Source organism: Tachysurus vachellii, chromosome 11 (genome assembly GCF_030014155.1).
Source record: "Tachysurus vachellii isolate PV-2020 chromosome 11, HZAU_Pvac_v1, whole genome shotgun sequence".
Taxonomy (NCBI): Eukaryota; Metazoa; Chordata; class Actinopteri; order Siluriformes; family Bagridae; genus Tachysurus; species Tachysurus vachellii.
Genome location: NC_083470.1, coordinates 15,044,416 through 15,067,500, shown reverse-complemented (window position 1 = coordinate 15,067,500; position 23,085 = coordinate 15,044,416). Strand labels below are relative to the sequence as shown.

General features: G+C 37.9%; 1 protein-coding gene across 1 annotated transcript in view; it reads right to left on the bottom strand.

The window, feature by feature from the left end:
- Positions 1 to 23,085, bottom strand: part of cux2b (cut-like homeobox 2b) — a 97,531-nt gene that overhangs the window by 32,360 nt on the left and 42,086 nt on the right. Inside the window, exon 3 of the mRNA XM_060881455.1 lies at positions 21,386 to 21,433. Coding sequence (XP_060737438.1) covers positions 21,386 to 21,433 — 48 coding nt within the window. The remainder of the gene's footprint in view (positions 1 to 21,385; positions 21,434 to 23,085) is intronic.

The window sequence follows — 23,085 nt, the reverse complement described above, 5'->3', positions numbered from 1 at the left end:
TCTTTGCTCTCTCTGTCTCTCACTTTTCCTCCATTTCCAGGACATCGCATTTGGTTGCTACATCAGCACTGAGCCACCACACACAGAGATAACAAAACAAGAACCTATAAAACACATGTGAGCAAGAGTGTGTGATTTCGACAGCGAGAGACAAGGCGATATAGAGAGTCAGCACTTGATCAGTCTAATTAGCGATTCCATCCACAACATAGTGAGCAGAATAACTGAGAACACCTATTTATCCACAGGGACAAAAACATTTCTAATAAATGTACATTTTCAACTAAATTCTCATTTAATTTGCATCCTTTATTACAGAACATGGCATGCATAAAACACCTTATTTCAAACAATCCCTAAACAATCCCTTTTCTGTTTTTTGTCATAAATACAATAATATTACAATATTTGTTTAAACATTACTCATTGTTCATATTTTCCCATTTAGGTTGCAATAGTATGAGAATATTAAATGCTACACAGCAATATAAAATAAAATATAAAATGATTTCTTTAGGGAGGCTTGAACTTAGAAATGTGAATCAGAGGTACAGATGAGTTAAGTTGAGTAATAGGCGTAGTTATAAAAAAAAGCTATATAAAGCACTGAACAGGATGCAAAGTGTTTGCTCATCGGTTCAGAGATACCTGACATTTTCTAAAAGAATTTCAAACCAGGGGTGTAACAGTACACTTTGGTCACAATTTGTGGCCAGTCACGATTCTGTTAAATCAAGATTTTATTCTATTATAAATTTTTTTCTCAGAATATTTTGAACAAAATTTGCATAAATAAAATAGATTAGATTAGATTCAACTTTATTGTCATTGTGCAAGGTACATGTACAGAGATACATGTACATGTACAAATGATGACTAAAAAGAAATATTTTCTGAATCATTCACTTTTCTGTATCATAAACAAAGCAAACCTATGTGCAGTAACAAGATAATCAAAAATTGCTATTAACACAGAGTTAAAAATTCTAAGCCAAAAAAGTAAACTGTAAAGAAAAACATACGCTTAGAGAAATTATAATTGTTTGATTGAATAAACAAAGACTCTCCCCTGGGGAATTGACCGAAACATAATGAGTTGTGTGGCAGAGCATCACTTTGGTATCAGACATCACCAGAAATAGAGCTCCAAAGTCGGCTAAAATGCAAAAATTCCGTGACCTCATTCTTGTGCACCGTAGCGCAGCGATGCAGGACTGGTACTGTGTTAAAGCTACTAAAGAGCTCTTTTTAACTATTATAATGTTAAGCAGATAACATATCATTTGTTGTGATCCTGAGCTATTCAGTCCAGCGGGTGCTCAATTTATATACAAATCTATTTGAACTCTATGGGTTAAATATATTGGGACCTCAGATATTTCTGCACCTACATTAGATGTATATTTAATAGAATGCTGACTCTCAAAATGAAACTACAGAAAAATCAGCACACTTCCAAAACTTTCTGTATAACCATCTATCCTGATTCCTTCTATTGCTGTATATTTCTTTCAGCTCTTCAAACTAAACTTAATATAAGTCAAAGACAACCTGAGTAAACAAAAATACTGATTTTAAATGATCATGTCAGAAAAAGCTCATAGAGAAGGCTAAACACTCTTCACAAACAGCACACACTGCTGCGAGCAAAAGAAATTCTGTAAGAGAGTAGAAAGAAATTTATTAGAAGTATTTATTCTGGAGATGCTTGCAAAGCAAATACTGGAATTCTGAAATACTGGCAAAGGTTCTGGAATTCTAGCAAAACTCACTGACAACCAGTATCTTCAAACAGAGAAAACAGTGGAACAGTGGTGAATCTTCACATTTGTGGCCTGCTTTGCAAAATTCTTCCAAGAGTGAATCAACAACTCATCCAGGAAGTCACTAAAGAGCCCAGACAATCATCTATGGAACTGCAGGTCTCACTTGCCTTGGATCAAGTCAGCATTCATGATTACACAATTAGAAAGACATGGAAAAATGGTAATCCATGGGAAAGATGTGAGGCAAAAACCAAGAAGAAAATTAAGGTTCATCTCATTTGTCAAAAAGAAATACATAAAAAACTAAAATAAACATCTTGGTGACCCCAACATTTATGTTTCAATGTTCTATGCACTGTTGAGTTGTAGCTAATGCAGTCTTCTGCCATAAGTACAATCAGTTGTGGGAGTGCGATGGTCTGGGCAACTTGCTGTAATTGGCAGAACCATAAATTCTGCTCTCAACCAGAAAACCATACATGAGGATATCCAGTTATCACTCTGTGATCTAAAGCTCAAGTGCCCGTGGTTTATGCAGCAATACAATGAAACAAAGTGCAAGAGCAAATCAACCTCTTAATGGGTCAAAAAAATCTAAATTGGCATTGCATTAAGTGTCTGAATAAATTCTTTAAAGAATCAGACTTCCTCCTCAGTAAAATCTGAGCTCTACTTACCAAAAGCATATGGTGGCAGTTGTTGCTGCTAAAGGTGACGAAATATTTTATTAAGGGGCAATTACTTTTCCACATGGGTGATATAAATGCGTGGTACAAAACCTTTTTCAATCAATAAATGAAATGAGAGTTTAAATACTGTTCAGTGTTTCCTCATGATCTCCTTGTTATATTTTATATTTATTGTTATCATGTAATATGACTAATATATAAAAATAAAGGTCATGAAAAGGGACAAATAAATTTTTAATGCCTTAATACTAAATAATTTCAGTATATACAAAGGACTGCTACTGGAAAAAACATACTGGACAATCATTTCAATTATTATACTTTTAAAATGGTTCAAATGAAAATGGAAATGCTTATTTTTGCTGTATTGATTGTCTCCAGAGAAAACCTTTTTATATTGTATCCATACAATGAATTTTGTGCATCTTTACATGCAATAAATCATTATGGTAAACTGGGCAATGTGCATATGTAAGCAAAGGGCTCGCTGGTGTGCCCTTACCGCTCAGCTAAAACTGCTCATTTTGATGTTGATGTTTAATGAATCATACGCCATTCTATGAGCTCAAATTACAACTTGTTTTCATGTCACACTTTATTATTCTGATACTTACAGTATTCTAAAATATATGCTCATTTCTATGCTTGAATACATTTTTGAATAAAACCTATCATCTTGATAATCTTCCTAACCAAAGAAAATGTAAATAACCGATGTGTGCATGTGTGTACAGTACAGTATGTGCCTGTGTGTTTTCACAAGTGTGACTACATGCTGCAAATTTTAGACCGAGACCCACTGCTCACAGTTTTTCACCAACTATTAACAGGAGAACAAAGATTTCCTCAACAATCACATCATTAACCTGTTTGAGACCAGCAGACCAGCTATTAGTAATCACACACATGCACACAAACACACAGAGACAGATGACTTTTTAACACTTGTGGCTCCTGACAGCAGCAAAAACTAGCACATGCCAAGTTTCAAAGAGGTGAAAAAGAATAATTAGATTTACATAAAACACACACAGCAGTCATTTCCTCTAATTTCCAATTAGTGGAGAAATCAAATGAGTGACAATGAAAAGCGCTAAAAATCTGATCCCATTCTTCATTCGATTCTGTTAACAAGTACAATCTGTGTCTGTGTGTGAAAGAGAAACTGTGTGTGTGAGTGTGTGTGTGTGTGTGTGTGTGTGTGTGTGTGTGTGTGTGAGAGAGAGAGAGAGAGAGAGAGAGAGAGAGAGAGAGAGAGAGAGAGAATTATAGCCAGGTTATGGCACAAGAGATGCACAATAATAAATAAATAAAATCAATTTTGGCATCTAAATTGAGGAGGCAGGTTAAAAACAGGGAAATCATGATTAAGTAAGAATACCACAAGGGAGAGTGAAAAACTCAAAGAACATGGAGTCAGAGAGTGGGGAGTGAGAAGCAGAGTTAGAAAGGCTCCCAAAAAGACTAGCAATTAGCAATTATGCACTCATCAATTATAATTACTACAACTGGTGATTATGCAATTATCATAGTGAATCATCAGTTTTTAGCAGTAGCGCTCACACTGAGGTGTGTTATGTCTGATCTGCAGGAAGAGTCTGGTTTCAGACCACATGAAGTCATAGAGGAAGTTTAAAATTTCATATTTAACAGTAGTTAAGTGAGGTCAGTATTATTTAGCTTCAAAGCCAAAGAATTCCTTGAGGGATTTTTGGATACTCATTGGATCTTAGCCTTCTAATCCCCTTAACTGAGACTCTCAACACGGCACCTTTAAATGCTTCCTAAGAAAGACAAACCAACAAATCTTTTGGTGTTCTAGCCATGGACATGTACATGTGCATGCACCCCCTCGAATATTGTTTTATAACAACCTGACACTTCTGTTTATTCAAAGCCTCCAAAACACTGGCTTGAAGTCATAATCCATGTGAATCTCTGACATCAGCATTATAAAAGTCTTACTTAACACCAAAGTGCTGCAGAGAAAAAAGTGCAGTTTGCTATATGTGTGGAAAGTAACACAGAGAGACTAAACACAGGAGAAGAAAGACGTGCAGGTATGCTCTAATTTATGGTAATAAGTACTTCCTGGATATGTAGTGGCTGCTAAACTATTTTCATTAATGTTTTGAGGTGTTCTTATAGTCGCTGTGCCAAGACTAAAGTGTGGCTACTGTCTCTGTGGCATTGGGTGAAATGAGCAGTCAGAGAGCTGACACACATCTAGTCCCTACGTCAATTCCAATCAGCAACTCTGTCTCACAAACACACACACACACACAAACTACAGTGTGTAATCCAGCAGGGTTCTCCCCAGCACTTGTGCACTTGGAGGCCACACATTCTGCCCTCAAGCCATGAGCTGAGCTTCTGAAATGTAATTCCCCTGTAAACACTCACACATGCTGTGAATAAATTCTTTTACTATTTTGTATGTCTACACACTATGCAATGTCTCAAAACTCAGATCTATTATAAATCAAATCTACAGATAGAAGACTATATATAAAAAGCCTACTGTGTATGAATTTACCTCATAGTCCTGTCTGTCTAGTGATATACTTAGAAGTTAGTTCTTTGTGTATTCTTTAGTTCAAAAGTATTCTTTGGTTAATTCACCATTATGCTGTAATATGTACACCAATAAGACTCCAAAGAATAACTGGTTAGTTATTGTGTACTGTGAAATCGGTCAGAGTTTGTATATTTATTGTGATGTGTTGTGTGCACTATGTAATATTTGCTACCATTAACTATTCATACTTATGACTCCCTGTGTACAGAGTGTCTGTATTGTCTTGTATGTTGCATCATGGACCTGAAGGCACAATATTTCACCCAACTGTATACAAACATTGGCTCAAAACAACAGTCTAAAAACAATATGCAGAAACTAAGATCATACAGAAACTAACATCTAAAAATACTGTACCTGGGGGATGCTCTGACTACACCAGCATGCCGCTTCTGGATGGAGCGAATTGCTACACGGTGTGCAGTTTGCACATGCAACAGGGTGTCAACTTTATCTTCTTGTGTTCATATCTTGCTCTTTCTTTTTCAGTAATCTGCAATGGTACTTTGCAGTGGTATATATATCTGGAATTGCCTGCTGTCTACAGGGTTTCATTTACTACTTCAGGCTGGTGGAGTATGTTCTATGGTAATAACCAGATCAGAAAATCAGGTACTGCAATAAATCTGAGTTGGCTAAAGGTAGGCTGATCTGTCCTCAATGTTCCTGTTTCTGAAAGTTATGTGAGGTTGATGTCTGTTTAATATTAAATAAAAATATATTTCTACAGATTAAATAGTTTAAATGGGAATAATAGGATGTGAAAGGGACTGCATCAAGTGCTATTTTATAAGATGCTTATCTGAAGTCTTTAATTTAATTAAAATATTTTTTTTTCAATTAATTAGTTATTCATGTGATTTCAATTATAATTTCAAATTACAATCAGTAGTGCTCATGCTGGAACACAGTGGTGTGAAAAAGTGTTTGCTCCTTCCTGATTTTTTATTTTTTTTGCACATTTTTCACACTTTAAGGTTTCAGATCATCAAACAAATGTAAATATTAGTCAAAGATAACACAAGTAAAAACAACATCCAGTTTTCAAATGAAGGTTTTTATTATTACAGGAAAACAAAATCCAAGCCCACATGGATCTTGATGATCCCCAAGACTTTTGGGAAAATATTCTGTGGACTGACGAGACAAAAGTTTAAGTTTTGGAAGGTGTGTGTCCCATTACATCTGGTGTAAAAGTAACACTGCGTTTCAGAAAAAGAACTTCATACCAACAGTAAAATATGGTGGTGGTGATGTGATGGTCTGGGGCTGTTTTGCTGCTTCAGGACCTGGAAGACTTGCTGTGATAAATGGAACCATTCTGCTGTCTACCAAAAAATCCTGAAGGACAATGTGCGGCCATCTGTTCATGACCTCAAGCTGAAGCGAAACTTGGGTTCTGCAGCAGGACAATGATCCAAAACACACCAGCAAGTCCACCTCTGAATGTCTGAAGAAAAACAAAATGAGACTTTGGAGTGGCCTAGTCAAAGTCCTGAGCTGAATCCTATTGAAAAGGCGGTTCATGCTCGAAAACCCTTCAGTGTGGCTGAATTACAACAATTCTGCAAAGATGAGTGGAACAAAATTCCTCCACAGTGCTGTAACAGTCTCATTGCAAGTTATCGCAAATGCTTGATTGCAGTTCTTGCTGCCAAGGGTGGACCAACCAGTTATTAGATTTAGGCGCAAGCACTTTTTCACACAGGGCCATGTGGGTTTGGATTTTGTTTTCCCTTAATAATAAAAACCTTCATTTAAAAACTGCATGTTGTGTTTACTTGTGTTTGACTAATATTTAAAATCGTTTGATGATCTGTGTGACAAACATGCCAAAAAAATCAGGAAGGGGCAAACACTTTTTCACACCACTGTATATACAGTAGGAAATGTATTAGACACCTTTTAGACCTTTCAGTCATTAAAATGCTATTCCCTTTTTCAGCTCACATTTTATATCCCTGATTTTTTTTTTGCTTAAAAAACCCTTTCTTGGACTCCAAATAACAAAAAAAAATGGAAATAAAAGAAAAGTACTGAAAATTTACTCATGCGTCAGAGCAGCTGAGCTCTGAATATGAGTACCGTTCCCTTACATGACTTTTGGCCTATAATTAGGTATTAGAAATGCTCTAATTATAATTTAAATGTATCAGGTTGTTTCTATTTAAATGTATCAGGAATTATATGTTTTGTTCTAAATTGCAACCATTTAAGAAATATATGTGTGACTTTTGCTGGTTAAAACATTCTTGTGGTACATCTATAAAATTCTCTAAAAAACAAACAAACAAAAAAAAAAAACAGACCTATCCAGTAAAATAAATGAAAGACCTTTGTCACTTTAAACAAATTTAAAGTCTGCCAGAATTGTTTTATTGGAGTCCTCAATCACAGAATGACTAGAAAGAAGTTCCTGGCAGGCTAAATGTGCACTCAGACCCATTTTCAACCTTCATTATCATCCAGCAGGTCGTCTACAGGTGCAGGTACAGACACAAATCCATAGGAGAGTAAGACATTAAACCCAGATCAAAATGTCTCCCTGATCCACCCTCCTTGCAGTAACATTGTTCAAAATACTGCTCAAAGCCTCTAACCCCAGACACTGGATCCTTCCTGAACCCCCACAAAACTTCATTCTGATCCTCTTTCCTCGTGCCCTTAAAGTCACCAGAAAAAAAATCCAAGATGTGAAAGAAGAAAGGGTTATAGAAGCAAGCGGTAGCACAAAACAGACAAAAGACTAGTATCTAGAGCCTTTATTTGGAGGCTTTGCAGTTCAAAAGACAATGAGCTTCTTGCCAGCAGAACAGAAATTGCAAACACTGTAAGTAATATGTGAACTTTGAGGTGGAGGCAACGTAGGTCTGTGCAGGCTTTAAAATTGTGAGAAGCTGTCTTCAGAGTGACTTTTATTCAGAATGGGATGGGAAAAATGATTTTCGGTTTTTAACCACGTTAAACAAGTGATGTGAATTTGAAAGGAGGCACGAGAAGAAGAAAGAAGATTTAGGATGCTTAAAATACATTTTCTGTACCCAGTGATGATGACAGAGAGCTGGGCACTACAGGAAATCATTCACCTTTATCTACCCTCTGAGGGACACAAGGGCATGAGCAAGTAGCCTCCACAAGCCTGTGTGCTATCTTTCAAGATGACATGCGGAAAATGTACCATGACTACACGCACAGACGTTCTCTCTGTGTATCACACTACAGTCCTCATCCATTCTAAGAATGGAGTCAGTGGCAGTCCAGGTCTGAGGTATGAGACAGAGAGAAAGGGAAAGAGGGGAAGAAAGACAGGGATAGGGGCTTGTACTGTGATGGATGGATCTTGCTTGGCATGGTTCGCCTCTCTCCCTTACAGAGCTGGTGACTTTCCAGCCAAGCAATTATCATTGCAGAAGGCATAATAGCCTAATTAATTACCAGTGTCAACGTTGCCTTTGTTTCGATGTAACGGGACATCATGCCAACAGAGCATCCGCTTAAAAAAGGGAAAAAACTCACAAGTGTCTCCCAGAACACAAAAGACAGAAGGGAGTGAGGACAACATGTGCCTCAGTGGTGCACGAACACACACACAGGAACACACACAGAAACTCTCCCTCTCTCTCTCTTTCTCCCTCCCATTCTTTCTACTATTCTATGATCAATTAGAATTGGTTAATTATATTTGCATAACAATATTTTTAAAATTGCTACAAAATCTTTTACCATGGCTGTCCAAGCAAAAATTTGTGACAGACACATTTCTATCTCGTATCCCCCAACTCCCGCCCCAAATAAAAAAAGGGCCTAGATGACAAACACTTTCTATCCCTCCCGCCCTGGTCCTCTGCGTGTGAAATATTATGTGTCAGGTCTGTCACATTCTCTTCCCTTTTACATCTTAGCAAAAAATAGCAGTACACAGACAATCTGAGGCCAGAAAAAGAAGTGAAATAAAGCGTGGCAGTGGCAGGGGAGAGGGGGAATTGCACTATGACTGATGAAGGTGCTGAGGCAGAGATGGTGCACGTGCTTATTCTCATTTTTAGCTAAAACACCAGGCTACTTAATAAAACCTTCTTGAAAGGCCAAATGGGAGTGTGTGAGCCTGAGAGGTGAATATATGCATAGGATGCTGTACTTAGCTGAGCCACATTTCATGCTTGTGTCCTTGTGTGTGTGGTTCTGTGTCTGAGGGCATGTGTGTCTGTATGTGTAATCCTTGAAGGGAGGCAGCAGGGGCTCATTGTAGAGCGCATTGACTCTAATAGGAGCCGGCACAGCCGTAGCGAGCAGCTCGCCGGCTCCTGCGGTGAGGCGAGTTTTGCATAATTAATGACTGTTGATGTTTCCAGGTAGTCGCTCAGCAAATTCACTTCAGAGCGGCTGCCACAATCGGGCCGTCTCCAGAAAGAGCGACACCGGAACAGACAGCTAACATTACCACCATAAATAAGGCAATTTTGTACAGTGTCTTCCGTCATTACCGTGAAGTGTTCAGGGGCGACAGTTCGTGTCAATTCGGTGATGAGCAAAAAAACAAAAAGTGAAGAAGTTGAAGGAAAAAGAGCACAATTGGGGCACTTTTCATACCGGTAAACCTACAGAGTGTTAAACTCCTAGTTTAGTGAAGCTTTAGTGAACCCCAAAATGTTGACTAATGGCTCTGTGCTGGTGGTGTTGAAAAGAAAGTCACAGATAACAAGAGCAACTGTTACCATCATGTATGGATGCATCTGTGAAATTTAGCCATGCCTTCATATTAAGGTATCAGGAATTAAACATTTAAAAAATGCCAGGCAGCAAGAGAAGGCTATTTTTTATGACTCTATCCCCACCACTCATTAATTTCTAATAACCTTTAAGGCTTTTTGATGTCATACATATTTTACAGAGAGATATCGTTCCCTTCTCAGCTCTCATGTAGGTCTCAAAACTGTCAAAAGACAAATCACTGGTGGTGTCTATAATTAGCTTCAGGTAAGAACAAAGACTGACATTAATCCTAGCCTCAGCAGTAATGTAGAAGACTATGTGTTTTAGAAATGGGACAAAAACTATTATGCCAAAATTGAGACATATTGCCATTGTATACAAGAATGCATTGACTAGCCGATCCATTTTCTCTATACCAAAATTTTGGATGTCAGACACTGGAAAAGCATGTAGAATTTGGGAAATATGGATGTACAACCAAGAATACTGCAATATTGAATATTACAATGCTGCTATTGCCTGACTGCTGTAACAATATCTCTGTTGCTTCCATGTGTGGATTGGGTTTTTTGTATTATATATAACTTACATTTAGTAAGGGCTGACAACTATGACTACGTTTACTCAGTTCATGCTCAGAGAGGGACACATACAGCTTAGCACTGTCTTGTGCTATGGTTGTTGTTTACTGTTTATAATGCAAAATATTCATGCACCATAAATACCATGCTTGTTAAATGTGTTAATTTTTATTTTTTTAATTCTTGTCATTTTATTGACAATTTACTTCTCCATTAATGCATACAATATTTTTTTATTTATTATATTTTCTTATTTTTGCTTGTTGTCACATTTCCATAGCTTAATAGAATCACTCTATTATGTGGATAATATCATCACTGTTGATTACACTGATTTAAACAATGAACAAACTTATTATTTGGATAAAGTTATGAAATAAATTTAATAAAAACTGCTGAATACCAGTTGTGATGATTTTTTATATAAATAAGCATTTGTTACAGGTCAGAGGAAAGCAATAGCAAGAAAAAAGTTAGGAAAAAAGAAACCTATACAATGAGCCTGTAACCACTGCAACCTCAATATGAGTTACTGTACACCCATTGTGGTCTTCTGCCATTGTAACACATCCGCCTCAAGATTCAATCTGTTCAGCTGTCTGTTCTGAGATGCTTTTCTGTCCACCACAGTTGTAAAGACTTGTTATTTGAGTTATCATAGCCTTCCTGTCAGCTTGCCAGTATGTTCATTCTTTTCTGACCTCTAACCTCTGAATACAACAAGGAATTTCGACCCACAATACTGCTGCTCACTGGACTTTTCTTGTTTTTCACACTATTCTGTGCAAACTGTAGACCGTCCTGCGAAATTCCTAGAAGATCAGCAGTACCTGTGATTTTTATACCAGCCCAGCACCAACAACCACACTGATGATTGATGTGACTGTTAATTCAAGATTTTCTGCTTTTTCACCACTTGATGGCTGCATAAATGAGCAGGTGCTATTAGGAAAAGTGGCCAATTTTATTTACACACACACACACACGTAAATAATGTGTGAATATATGCAATTTTTTGACCTGAAACAAATACAAGCTTAAGAAAACTCCAGCTATTTTGGTTAAAAAAATACATAAAAAAACTGCCTAAACTGCATAGATATTTTGTAATCTGTAAAAAATCATTCTTCATAAACCCCAGTGGGTCTGATCTGACTGTGAGTGGCCTTTGAGCCTAGGTTCTATGGTAACTGGCCCTGCTAGTTCCCTTAAGTACAAGACTGTGTGCAATCATGAATAATTTATGATATTCTTATGATTGAGCCTGGCCCATGGGACAACACAGACTGATGCAAGTCATGAAGCCTGTGACAGCAAAAAAGAAATAGACAAGGAGAGCGAATTTGTGTGGGTTGCAGAATGCTGATAACGGTGACATGAGATGCAGGTGTTTGATATTCTAACAGCTACACAAAGAGCATTTTCATGTCTTGCAATTCTGAACTTGGCAGTTTTACACAGTGCAGTTCCAAGCAAAGCTGGATTTGGTGAGGCACGAAAAGTCAAAATAGGGGATGTGTGTGAATAAATATGCTTTTGCTGAGATTCCCTAGACACTTACTTGGGAAATAGGGCCTACCCTTCAAACCACTGGCAAAAATTGCTCTCAGTATGAAATGTAATAAAACGGCTACATTGCTGACTCTCTGTGCACCTTCAGTCATACTTCACATCTCACGACTCAGATGCAGAAGGGATAAAACACACACACACACACACACACACGTATACATACATGTACACGTATACATACACATAAACAAGCACTTGCCCTGTCAGGTGCTTAGACCACAAATACCTTCACACATACTGTATGCACAACATGCCACAGTGAGTAAACATATAATCTCACTTAAACGTCCGTAAACGCTGTGAACACACCTTGTCCAGCCCTACTAATGTCTCTCTGACACACAATTAAAAAGGTCACAATCACTGTTTCCTTAGGAAAACAATTCAATCCTAGGCCTTCCACTTTATTTGAATCCATGTTTTAGCATGCAGATATGATCATTTCCTGAAAACCCAGTGAGGAGATTAACAATATAAAAACGCTATAAGAACGGGTAGATATACTTGAATATTGGTTATGGGCCATTAATGAAAGCACATAGTTTAACAGCTAAATCAGTGAACACTGAACAGCTTGAACACTGAAGCTTAAAATCAGTCTGTCTGTACAGTATTTAACATTGAGAATGACTAGTTAGATTGCTGAATACTGGGATCAAATTAAATGAGCATCAAGGCATGCCACAACGGTAATGATAAAAGGTACCCAGAACAAAATACCATTTCTTAGATGCCTGATTTATTTTTGGAGTGCTCTTTTCCATTTCTTAAAGAAATACAGTAATGCAGAGGAATCTCGGGCTGCTGTTTCATACTGTAAAGATGTTCTCTCTTTCTTACCCACAGCTTCATGTTAATTAGTATTGTGCTTAATCCAATATTGAAGAGCCCAAAACTGTCAGGTCATATTATAAACATTCGGCCTAACGCTCACACAAATGACATTTTGTGCTGCTATCTCTCACCGCAAAATGTTCCCAAGGTACTAATTGGCCTACTTTATGTTCTCCTTCTGAATTGCCGGTTCTTTTTAGTTTGGGGTATTAGTCTTGACATCCATCGATCTGTAACATGTGGCATTCTACAGTATATTTTTTCAAGAAAAGGGAAAGGAAATGTGAAGTGAATAGGTTAACTCTTTCCCTTCCAGGTGCAGTTGACATGATGAAGACTAAGGGCTGTTTCAGCGGGTATGGTCAGGTCTGCTAAAATGAAAGATTACTTGTAATTTGAAAGGAGAATGAAAGTTCAAACACTTTGCCAGCAGCAAAGTAAGTGTAACTTTTCTCCTTGTGAATTATTTAAGATTAGCTCCATCATTTTATCAATCTATCGATCTCTCAGCAGAAAGATGAAAATGGAAAAATAATGAGTCCGATGAATGCTGTGTAAAGAACATCAATGTGCAAAATTTAATTATCTGCAGAGGAAAAAAGTGTCGACTGTTTTCTAAAACAAAAAGAAGCGGTTAATATTTTGCCTCTCTGCATATTTTAATTACCAGATCAATCATAAGTACGTACAGCACTGCTTTTGTGAGAGAGGAGAAAATTGCAAGTCTAAATGAAAAACAATAGATTTACTTTAAAGTCGAGTCTCTTTTGAAGTCTAAATTAAAATTTCAGGTACCTTTAGGAAAGCCTGCTTCAGAAAGTTGCAATATTTAATTAGTGTGTTTAGATTCCACTGAAATTACACTTCACAGGCCAACATGATGTTAAATGAAAACTCTGGAGGATTCAGACCTCTGCTGTCTCAGACAGCGGGACTTCATGACACATGGAAACTTGGAAACAGTGGAAGGAAAATGATTTGGTCAGGTCAATTATCACCATACTAAACTTACTCTTTTTACGTTATTTATAATTAACCATGATAATATTACAATACACACTTAACTCACAGTTAATTGTTGGTCAAGAGTGAATTAGATGAACACATTTCTATAATGTCTGTAAGGTTACATAGCTACTTCCACACTAGCATCGTTTCTATAAGATCTTTTTGGGTTGGAATTTACATTTGCATTTACAAAATTTGGCAGTCTGGAGTCTTTACCTTGAATCTGCTTGCAAAAGGCTCTGTCTCGCTCTCAAAATCCAATCTGGGTCCTTCACTATGAGCACATTCTATATAATCATCCAAAAATTAGCCTTTTATTTCCTACTCCCCTGAATGTCTGATCTAAAGTCAAATTTAAACTCCGCTCCTTCTTTTAGAAGGAACACATAGTGTGTTTCATGCTTACATGACTTTTTTAATTCCCTGCCTTGTGCAGTCAAGTGGTGAAGTTTATTTCTTTTGGCACATCTTCGCCGGCACACTGCCACACATTTCGCACATTTTTATTGGCTAATTTGACTGCATTCTTGCCAGCAGCTGCATATGAGCCAAAAGCAGCAATGGCTGTCGGTCCTCCTCCCTGCTGCACATCCTCCCGCTAAAAGCCATGGATGGATCAGTCCATCGTTCAGATTGAGAGAATATTGGCTAGGTTTCATCATGTCATCTGTTTCACCCCCTTCAAGCAAACATAACCAAAGGCACTTACCCTTCATCATGGAAAGCAATGCGATTCCTTTGCCTCTCCATATAGACAGCATCTGTTCTGTAAAATCAGTTAGGTCAGATGTGCCAAACAAGCTGTGTACTGCTGAGTATTGGTGTACACTGGCTCATACACTGACACCGTGATGGCATTCATTCATAAAATTCAACAAAATCTCATTCACTAGCTCCTCCATTCAGCCATTAATCCAGCCATCCTTCCATTTTCAGTACTTCTCAGACAGGTACAGGATGCCAGTTGCCTTTTTTAGTCAAAGACCTTATATTTTTCAATTTTCCAATGCTTGTCCTGCTTACGCATTGGTTCACTTTAAAAAATGTTTGTAATTGTCTATAAATTCAGTGCCTATTTTATAAGCCTATTTTGTGTGTGTGTGTGTGTGTGTGTGTGGGTGTGGGTGTGGGTGTGGGTGGGTGTCCCATGTGCTTTGCATAAGCTGTGTGCACAAACACGTGTAACATTTGCACAGCAGCAGTGTCACTCAGGCACAGTGACTCCTGAGCTCAGGACTGTCAGGATGCTAAAAATTAAACCTTTAGCCAACAATGCCAGCAAAAGGCACTGAGACACATCAATTTGACCTGGCTAAAAAATAAGGGGCACACACAGACACACGCAAGGACACACACAGTCTAATCTACTACTTGTCTTAAGCCTACTTGTCTCAGTGTCAGACTTACATCACATATCCAGTGCAGAATGGGACTAACTGCTCTAGCAGTGCAAACAAACACATGTAAAAGATAGTAAGTTATGAGTCCAAAATCAGTAGGATAAGTATAAATTTGTTGTTAATCAGTTATGTTGTTTTTTTTTGTTTTGTTTTGTTGTACAATTATTTGATTCTTTTTATTATTTAATAAATATGCTAAATAATAAATACATACATATACATACAATAAATACTATTGGGGTTAATATTGTTTGTGTAGGCCACTGCGAATGTAGTGCACTGAAAATGTAGTGTTTATCATTTATTTATTTTTTGTTGCTATATATTGTCTAAATTGCATGACAGAATAAAACAAGTGGTTTGTCTAAACTACTAAACTTAAAACTTAATTAAACATTAATTAAATACTTACACTTAGTTTACCACTAAACATTAATACTTAATAATAGGGACCGTTAAACGCTAGGAGGGATCGTGTCCAAACAACACAGATCTACCACAGCAAAAGTGACAGCAGAACCTAATATCCACCTTAAAGACCACAAACACAGTGCACACTGAACGTCACAAAGCCAGCATCCATGGAAGAGTTGCAATTGCTAAACCATTAATCACAGACACCAATGCAGAAATGTGAAAAGAATGGTGTCATGATCATAAAACCTAGACAGCTGAATACTAGAAATGAGTAATATGGTCTGATGAATCATCATTTACTTTAGGTTGAGTTAATGTATGAAGAAGGAAGCATACAACTTGGACTGTCAGCCCAAACACCACTGGAAATCTCTGGAAAATCCTTGGCAACATAGTTATTGCTAAGAAACCCACTAGAGTTACTGAGCTGTGGTAGACACTGGAAGAAGAATTTGCAAAGATAACACCAGAGTAGTGTGAGAAACTAGTGACGTACTTCGACTGCAAATGTGCTGTAGTCGTTCAAAACAAGAGCCTCTATGCTTCCTACTTTCATACTACAGTGGTTATTCTTCTCGAATTTTAATCACTGTGTTTTCCACAGCCTAATGGTTTTAATTAATGTCCATTGGTTATTTTGTAAAACAAGTAAAATTTTGAATTTGAAATATTTTAGAAAAAAGCATCAAATATAAAAAAGCCATCAAAATTAATTTTTTCATCAAAATTAATGAACAAAAATTTATATAAATTGATAAATAATTTATCCACATATATTAAAAAATGTTTGTTGATAAGTAGTTGCAGCCTTTTGCAGGTGTACTGACAGGTGTATTGGTAAAATGTATTGGTGGGAGAAGATGAAAAGAAGTGAGTGTTTTAATAGAAAATGAGAAAACTGCATATGAGTCATGAGTTTTTCCGTCTGCTACATCTTCCTCACACTCACACACTGTATCTGAGCCATATGCTGAGATGTGAAAGCTCTGTTTGCTTATATGTACTTCATAAATTTCTTTAGCTACTGTAAGCACATCAACAAACTAGTTTTGCAACTTTAGTACATTTTAGAAATAATTTTCGTATCTATTAAAATTACTTGGAAATAAAATAAAGGTTGTTTGCCTTATGAGCATACATCTTCAGCCCCTAACATAACTCTGGATGGGAGGTTTTATTTAAAGCAATATAACAGATGGCACTGTATCGTAGCTCCTAGCCCCAGAAAGTACACGTGTGAACCATCGAGGGCAGGATGAGTGAGAGGATGAGCAAGCGAGGGGACAAAAGTCTGTGGGTGTCTGAGAACAAGTGTGTTTGTAAAAAGAGGCAGCAGTGCGAACACAGAGTGACAGGAAGAAATCACATCTTACTCTCACCAGGTAATGTCTTCCATGCAGAGGAGGAAATCTCGCCACCGTTCACACGTGCAGGACACAAGTGATAAAGTCAGAGAAGAGAGAGGAGAGTCCTCGTTATTTATATCGCCTCGGTGGGTAGTACTAACCACTGTGACAGGAATACTTAATGGCCCACCTGCTTGCAGTCATATACTAATGCTAATTCTAATGTATTAGGGACAGAGAGCACACACCAAATTAACATTCACACTATGACTGGCAGAGAAAAAGGTGGTAGAAGATATAATTTTCATACCACACCTATATGAGGTGTCTGATTAAAAAGTCTCCACACTTGTGGTAAGATTCAAAATGAAGGAAAGAAAGATTAAGAACACAATGACTTGTAATGGTAATGCTGGGAGATATACTGGTAATTAGAATTGCATGCCAGCAGAAATGTGCTAATCACAGTTTTTCAGCTACTGCTTCTTAGTTGAAGAAAACTAAAAGCAGACTATTGTTATATGCTATAAAATTGCTGCACAGGGGCATAGTGTTATAAAGAGCAGATGTTACTGCTTTAGGGCTGATGTTTGCTTGTGGCATTAAATGTTACATAGACAGGATATGTAGCTCTGTGATGAAAAAACTGTACAAAAACTTACAAGCACACACAACATTGTCTCAGACACAGCCAACAACAACTACTTGATCTACTGATCACAAGTATGACATTCAGCTTCTAGTAAATCATGGTGGCTTAATGTGGCTTCCTGTTTTGTTTTGGGGTTTTTTAAAAGCCATTTGCTGAAAGTTTGCATGACTTTTACAAAGGGGATCAGCAACAAAGGAGTTTTTCGGGAGTCTTTTTCTAACATGTTAATATACCATTACCAGACAGAATTCCATATTGTTATAGGTGGTATCACAGCATTATGTCTATATACAGTATATGCATTTTTGCCATCATTTAACATTATTTTCAGCCCATTAATATTAAACAATTCAACTGTTTTGTTTATCTGTAAAGTTCCTGCATTTAACATCCTCAGTCACATTAAAAACCACACCTTACACACTTCTGTGAGAAACTGCACACTCTCCTATTCTTTAGGACTCATCTAACAGCTTTTCCTCCTCATGTAAGCCATGCCATGGTTCAACTCTCAAATAGGCGTGTTAAAGGCATGTGAATGAAAGTGTTCCAGACTCTAACAGGCACTGAGCTATAACACTTCTACACACCCTTTAGGAAAATTAGCCTCAGCTTTATGACTGCCGGAACCATGAGCCCGTACAAATCAGCCCAGCCAAAAGCAGTTGCTAGAACAGATATGTAATTACACCTCTCATCATAAAAACTGAGGAAGCTAGTGACAATGCGCTCTTTTCCCCCTCTTCTCCTCACACATAGCCCAGCTATAATTAATTACCATCCCTTTACTCTCTGATTTATTCCTCGATTCATAACATATTTATACATTCAAGATGAATTATCATTTCCTTCAGGAATTAATCAAAAAGAAGGCAGGAAGAAGCGGCCCGCTCTTGTCACAGAATGATCAAAGACAGAGAGACTTCACCTAGAGCAAGGACTGAGCAGACGACAGAGATAGGTGCTAGCAGCATTATGTACAGGACTAAATTACCACACCACTATTTGGCTTAAATGGCCAATATATGTTTTACAAATTCATTATACCATTTCAGTTTTTTCCAAACCAAAGTTTGATTTAACTTGAAAACAATTAAATATATATGTCAAATGCTGTTTATTGAATGAATGCTTGTTATCCAGGCTGTTAGTGTGTATTTTCTTCCTCAGTGTAAAAGAACAGTGTGAACTGGTGAGAGGAGCTAACTCTCTGACTGTACTAGTATTGTACATAGCCTTTGTGATTCACCATCATTTTATTTTTAACACAAGAAAGAACACTTTATTTTACTGATGTCTGCATAAATGTGAAGGAAATATCTCCACACACATAATACAAATTACCACAGAAAGCAGTTTTGGAAGAGTTACACCTTGAAAAAAAAACACTGGCTGGGGCCTTTGTGACCTAGAAAACAGGTGTCTTATGCAGAATCGCCGTAAGCGGGCAGGTTTGGCTGGACGAGATAAATGGCAGGGCTGAGTCTGCATGCAAAGACAGCTGGATTTCAGACCTCTTTGCCTGATAATGAGCGGAGATGATGATTTCTGGGCTGCAGGGGTTAATGGCACGAAACCGAACAGAGCCGCTAATTACATGTTACGAACTATTTATCAGAATCTCCATCTGCGCTGCGCCACAACTCTCATTGTGCACGCTAAATTACTCCTTGGATTATCTTTGTAAAGCAAGTTTCCATAATTAGGGCCCTGCACTGATGTTTTCTCTTTTTGAACACCAACAGACAACGAGGGAGAGAGGCAGCGAGAAAGACAGTGAGAAAAATTAGCTGACTGGTTAATTTGGGCCTGACATTTCAAACCAGCGACACAAAGGCACCTCGCACACTTCTCTGGGCCTCCTCTTGGCAACATGTACTTCGCAAATTCTGTGCTATTCTGAAAGGTGAGTGCTGGGTACAATTTGCTCACTGCACTCAAAGTAAAGAAAAAAATACCATCAAAAGTAGCAAGTGCACAAAGTTCTTATGATGAACAAGGACAATTTGAGCAGCCAGAAAAGCCAGAAGGTATGCCTTACACTACCTCAGTTCAGCTTGTTCTCTGTAAAATTTTTAGTAAAATTACCTATATTAGAAAACACTCTTCATTATAAAACCAAAAGCCTCTGCTGGTCTCCCAGGACTGTTGGATTAATAAGGACAGAGATGTATTTTAAGACGTAAACTCGGCTCCTCACGGTCCTTAATCTCCTTTCCACTTCACAGGCCAAATTAACACCTCTCTCTGGCTCTGATGGGACCTCGTTAGCTTGCTTCCACCCAGAAAGAGAAGGAACAGAGAAAGAATAAGGAAAAAGTGGAAGAAGGAGGGGAGAAAGGAACTGAAGCGACCAATGACATCCACCAGCTCTGGGATTAACCCTTGGTGCGAGCGAACACTTCGGGAATCTAGGTCAACGGCGTGTTCCTAATCAGCTGGCTGGTTAGTGATAATTAGCAGGCGAAGCAGTGCATGGAATGAGGGGAGGGATGCGGTGAAATGAAACAGAAAAAGAAAAGAAGAACCTGTCATGTTGCAAACACTTCAAAAGGAGCATACTTTCTCTTTTAAAAAGTGGCACAGCAAGGGTCCAGGGATCACTAGGGACTTGGTGAAAGTACAGAGCCTGGGTGGAGGCGGCAGAAAAAGGCAGAACGGAACCCAAAGTACACACAAACTTCTGAAGGAGCCATGGGCATACATCCAGACATGTTCACTGTTTGCACATACAAATCCACCTGAAAGAAGATGATGCTTGTCTATAATCATAACTGATGATTATCAACAAACACACATTAAAACCTATTTAAACGATTTAACCTATTTAAAATTAGTTTTGTGGTTCTCATTAACCATCTTTATTATTTTAAAATGAAGCTTTGTATCAAATCTTTAAAACAGTTTGTGGAGACTTTTCAGATGCCCTTTTATGACCAAAGGCTTTTAGAACCAGCTGTGCACCTCTGTAATCAGGCATGGAATTGGTATCCCATGTTCGCCCTACACACTATTGCTATATTTAGGTCCAACTTGGTTTGGCGTGGTACTGAATCACACCTATGAGTGAGCTGAGAGGGCTGGAAACATATTTGGAGTATCGTTTCAATACGCCTGTGCTTTGTGGACCATGGAGCAGGCTCACAAATATGATTTATGATCTTCATGTAATGGTTGGAGCAGCAGCTTTTCGGCAGAGATCAGATGACTGTCTCAACAGGGAGCATGTCAGAGGAGCGGCACAGAGCATACCATCACATAACAGGAAGATAGTGAGATAGTAAATGAGGTAGTGTGAGAGAGAGAGAAAGAAAGAGATAAAGAAAGAGAGAGAGCAAGAGAGAGAGAGAGAAAGAGAGAGAGAGAGAGAGAGAGAGAGATGGGGAGTGCAGTTTGGTTGGCCTAGTGAGGAGAGGTATTTGAAAGCAGACAGAGGCCTGATACTTCAGTATGTTAATGGAGAGGAGATGCTGCTCAAGTCTGCCGGTAAAATGATACCAGTCAATAAGGAGGTGGAATGCGGATGTGGATGACGTTATGCTCCCGGCGAGAGGTTTGCTAAATGGCAACTGCTGCTAATTCTCATTATCATTGCTGTTTCAAAAAAACTGCTGTTAAACCTACGGTGTTGAATTCACTCCTACAGAGTTTATTTTGAGTGGGATCAAATGAACTCTGAGGATCATTTGGTTAACACCATGGGAGCTTATTTTAGAGCAACGCTTCATTCAGATTTGCACTCTGTTTTTTGTACAGTTTTGTGCAGAGCCACAGTGTTATCATGTCCTGTAAAGTGCACTGTGGTAAAGTGTGCATTAGACTGACTGACCTGGGCTTGGAAACTCTTGAGGACAGGAGCAACCATCTCTCGCACTTCCTATAAAAACAACACATTTGAAAAAAAAGGATTGTGTTAAAAAATGAAACAAAAAAAGAAAGAATTTTTTTTCACAAAAATCTGCAATATTATCTCAGTGTAAAATTGATGCACACAAGGGTATTTCAGTTAAATCCCAATTTAATAATATAATAATAAACAAAAAAAGATGTTATATTGACTTTTAATGTTCCTTCTAAGGAGTGTAACTATAACACAAACAGATTTTGAGCCTGTAAAATGATATTCAATAAACTGTGTGATTGTGTCTTGTCTATGTACATGTGCAAAATGTATCAATAGATTGAAAGAAACAATGGGAAAATGCATTCCACAAATATTGTGAAAACATTCACAAACAAATTATTATTTCTAACATTCTTGGGAAAATATGTTGTGGATGTGTAAACACATTTTATACAAATGATTATGAATGTGCATGTGTCTGAAAGTGTAAGAGTTTTAAATTTTCCTGAGTGACATTGAGAAATGCTTTTTTCATCTCTGCTTATGTAAACTAGTTTTGCAACGATGAAATCCAGTCTTTAAAAAGGTACATACATGTGTGTAAGTGTTTCTGCATGCTTAAATTTATATATAAACTCCTGAACAAAATCTTAAGACCTGGGGAAATATTACAAGTATTCACACTGGTGGATCATAACAAGGTTGTAAGAACTTCTTCAAAATACCAAAAAAAGAAAAAAGAAAAAGAGACAAAAAAAAAGAGAGTAGGCAATTTATTGAAAACTGCATTTAAACTCAAACAGGCTGGTGATCAGCTTATCAAAAGTTTAAGACCATAGCATTTAAAAGTTAAAATCTGTGCAAAAATACGGCTTTAATGTCATTCTCCTTCAGACAGCCGTGATCTCTTGATGGCAAAAGCAAAAAGGCTTTGTGTTTTTGAACATGGCAGGATTGTTCAGCTGCAGAAGCAAGGGCTCTTGCAACTTGTCATTGCTGCTGAGGTTGGACGCAGTAAGACAGTCGTTTTAAATTTCTTAAAAGATCTTGAGAGTTATGGGACAAAAAAATCAAGTGCTAGACCCAGAGAGGATCCGAAGAGCTGTCCGTGAAGACACAGGCCGATCCTCGACCCAAATTAAGGCCATTACTGATGCTGACTGCAGCCCAACAACCACAAGATGGCATCTGCGAGAGAAGGGCTTAAAGAACAAAAAACGTCTTCGAAAGCTTGCCCTTTTGGAATTTGCAAGGCAGCACCAAACATGGGACATTGAAGATGGAGGAAAGTTTTATTCTCTGACCAGAAATAATGTATCGTGGATGGTCTTGATGTCTTCCAACGATACTGGCAAAAAGATCCCACTGGAGATGTTTTCTACTCGGCACAGTGGAGGAGATCTGGGGTCATTATCTGGGGTGATTATTAGCAGCGTCAGCTGGGGTCTTGACTGAGGGCCCTTGTCTTTCAACAGGACAATGCTGCAGTTCACAATGCCCGCCTGACTTCTTGCAGGACAATAATTTTGCACTTCTGGGCCATTCTGCATGTTCCCCTGATCTAAATCCCCTTGAGAATGTTTGGGGATGGATGGCAAGGGAAGTTTACAAAAACTGACGTCAGTTTTTCAGACTGTGGTTGCCATTCATGAAGCCATCTTCAACACATGGAGCAACGTTCCCAC